Raw genomic sequence first — 2,224 nt, forward strand, 5'->3', positions numbered from 1 at the left:
TGCCTAAGGTGTTTGACTGCTAACCAGAAGGCTGGCGGTTCAAATCTACAGGCCACTGGTAGCAAGGAAGACTGGGCAATCTACTTCTGTACAGACACTGTCTGGGAAACCCAAGGAGGGTTCACTGTGAGTCAGAATTGACTAGATGGCAGTGAGTTTGGTTTGGTTTGATTTGGAGTTGATTTACATTCATGGTGACCCCATGTGTTTCAGAGTACCATCAGTGCTCCTAGGAGTTTTAAATTTAGAAGTAGACTGCCAGGCCTTTTTCTCAAAGTGCCTATGGGTGAATTCAAATCTTCTAACCTTACAGTAGGAGCTCTGGTAGCATAGTGCCTAAGACACTTGACTGCTCACCAGAAGGCTGGTGGTTCAAACCCACCAGCCACTCCTCGGAAGGCAGGTTGGGCAATCTTACTTCCGTAGTGATACTGCCTCGGAAACCCAAGGAGGGGTCGCTATGAGTCGGGGCCGACTCGACAGCAAAAACAACAACAACAACCACCTTACAGTAGGAAGCTCTGCTAGCATAGTGCCTAAGGCACTTGACTGCTAACCAGAAGTCTTGCAGTGGAAACTCACCAGCCACTCCTCTGAAGGAAGGTTGGGCAATCTACTTCTGTGGTGATACCGCCTGCGAAACCCAAGGAGGGGTCTCTGTGAGTCTCGTCCGACTGGACAGCACAAAGCAACCACCACCACCTTACGGTAAGAGGTCTGGTGGCATTACAGCTAGGAGCCAAGCACTTAATATTTTTCACCACCCAACTGCTAGCCTGTTAATAATTTCATGGAAATACGTGTTAATTGTCCCACTTCTCCCTTCTAGGCTACTTTACCAGACATCAACCATGCAATCTACTTTGCCACACAGCAACTACGCAATCTTCATGGCTCACATTCCCTAGAGCTGGACTAGCTACGGGTCACTTTCAGCACACAACGGACACTGGGACAACCTCTCTGCTTTATACCTCTTTCTGTGAGAATCTTCTCCAGGCTCCAGCACTTGGGCAGCCATTAGCGCAGGCTCTACACGAATGCTAACAGTGTGGGTCAGAAGACAGGGGGTGGGGCTAGGGGAGCCAGGCAAGACCAAATGGGAAGCAGATGGAAAGTATCCGGCAGGGGGCGACCTCGAGGCGGAGTGCGCAGTCGCTGAAGCTCAGCGGCTGCTACGCGCGTGAAAATTGTGCGTGGCACTTTCCATCCTCGCCGGAAACAGATGCCGCAGCCCTCCGCCATGTCGCTCCACAACCAGCGCAAGTACAAATGTGGGGACTTAGTGTTTGCAAAGCTTAAGGGCTTCATGCATTGGCCTGCCCGAATAGAACAGACAAATGGGTCCAACAGATACCAAGTCTTTTTTTTTGGGACCCATGAGACGGCATTCTTGGGCTCCAAAAACCTTTTCCCATATGAAGAGTACAAGGAGAAGTTTGGCAGACCCAACAAGAGGAGAGGCTTCAGTGAGGGGCTGTGGGAGATCGAGAACAACCCCACTATCAAGGCTTCTGACTGCCATTTCTCCCAAGAAAAGAGCTGCGGGGACAAGCCCCAGCCTATGGCTACCGAGGGAGCCGGAGATAAGAAGAGGCCCACCGACGGTGCCGGGATTAAGAAGAGGCCCCTTAAAGGCAGCGGTGACCAAGAGGGAAAGCTAACCCTCAGGGAGCCAGCCAAGGAGGAGAAGGAGAAGTGTACGCTGAAGGGGAGCGCTGGAGACCTGCTGGAGACCTCCCCCAAACGTCCCAAGGAGGCCGAGCCCAAAAGAGAGGAGAAGGAAGAGGCCAGGGTCGGCGATGAGATGCCTCTCCTGGTGGAGGAGGAGGACAACAGCGACCCCTCGGAGCTCCGCGCGGTATGCCGCCCCCCCGAAGAGGAGCAGAAGCCTGAGGAAGTGGAAGAAACGCCTGAGAAGGAGGCTGAGACCCCAGGGGTCAGAGGTCAGGAGAGTCCATAGTCACCAACGTTTCAGAAGAGCCCCGTTCCTGTTGCTGTCTGGCTGTTACTGGGGAAACTGGCCGTGACCTGCAATCTGGAACTGTCTTCCCCTACCCCAACCCACTTTCTCCCTCCACACCCTTTCTCAGCCTGCCCCTGGGCCTTGACCTGCTTGAGCCAGGCCACCTGGTCCTCACTGCCATGTTGCCATATCCCTGTGATCTGAATTAGAGCCACTGTGTACTTTCTCCTTTCCTGGAGCTGTTTCCCAGCGCTTCAG

General features: G+C 53.4%; 1 protein-coding gene across 1 annotated transcript; it reads left to right on the forward strand.

Annotated features, from left to right (window-relative positions):
- The first annotated feature begins 1,243 nt into the window (after positions 1 to 1,243).
- Positions 1,244 to 1,963, forward strand: HDGFL1 (HDGF like 1). The gene has a single exon (XM_042782408.1). It carries the CDS (start codon positions 1,244 to 1,246, stop codon positions 1,961 to 1,963), a length of 720 nt encoding a protein of 239 aa, XP_042638342.1.
- Positions 1,964 to 2,224: the final 261 nt, after the last annotated feature.

The sequence above is a fragment of the Orycteropus afer genome, unplaced genomic scaffold (assembly GCF_000298275.1).
Source record: "Orycteropus afer afer isolate SDZICR_OR568_19922 unplaced genomic scaffold, OryAfe1.0 scaffold00012, whole genome shotgun sequence".
NCBI lineage: Eukaryota > Metazoa > Chordata > Mammalia > Tubulidentata > Orycteropodidae > Orycteropus > Orycteropus afer.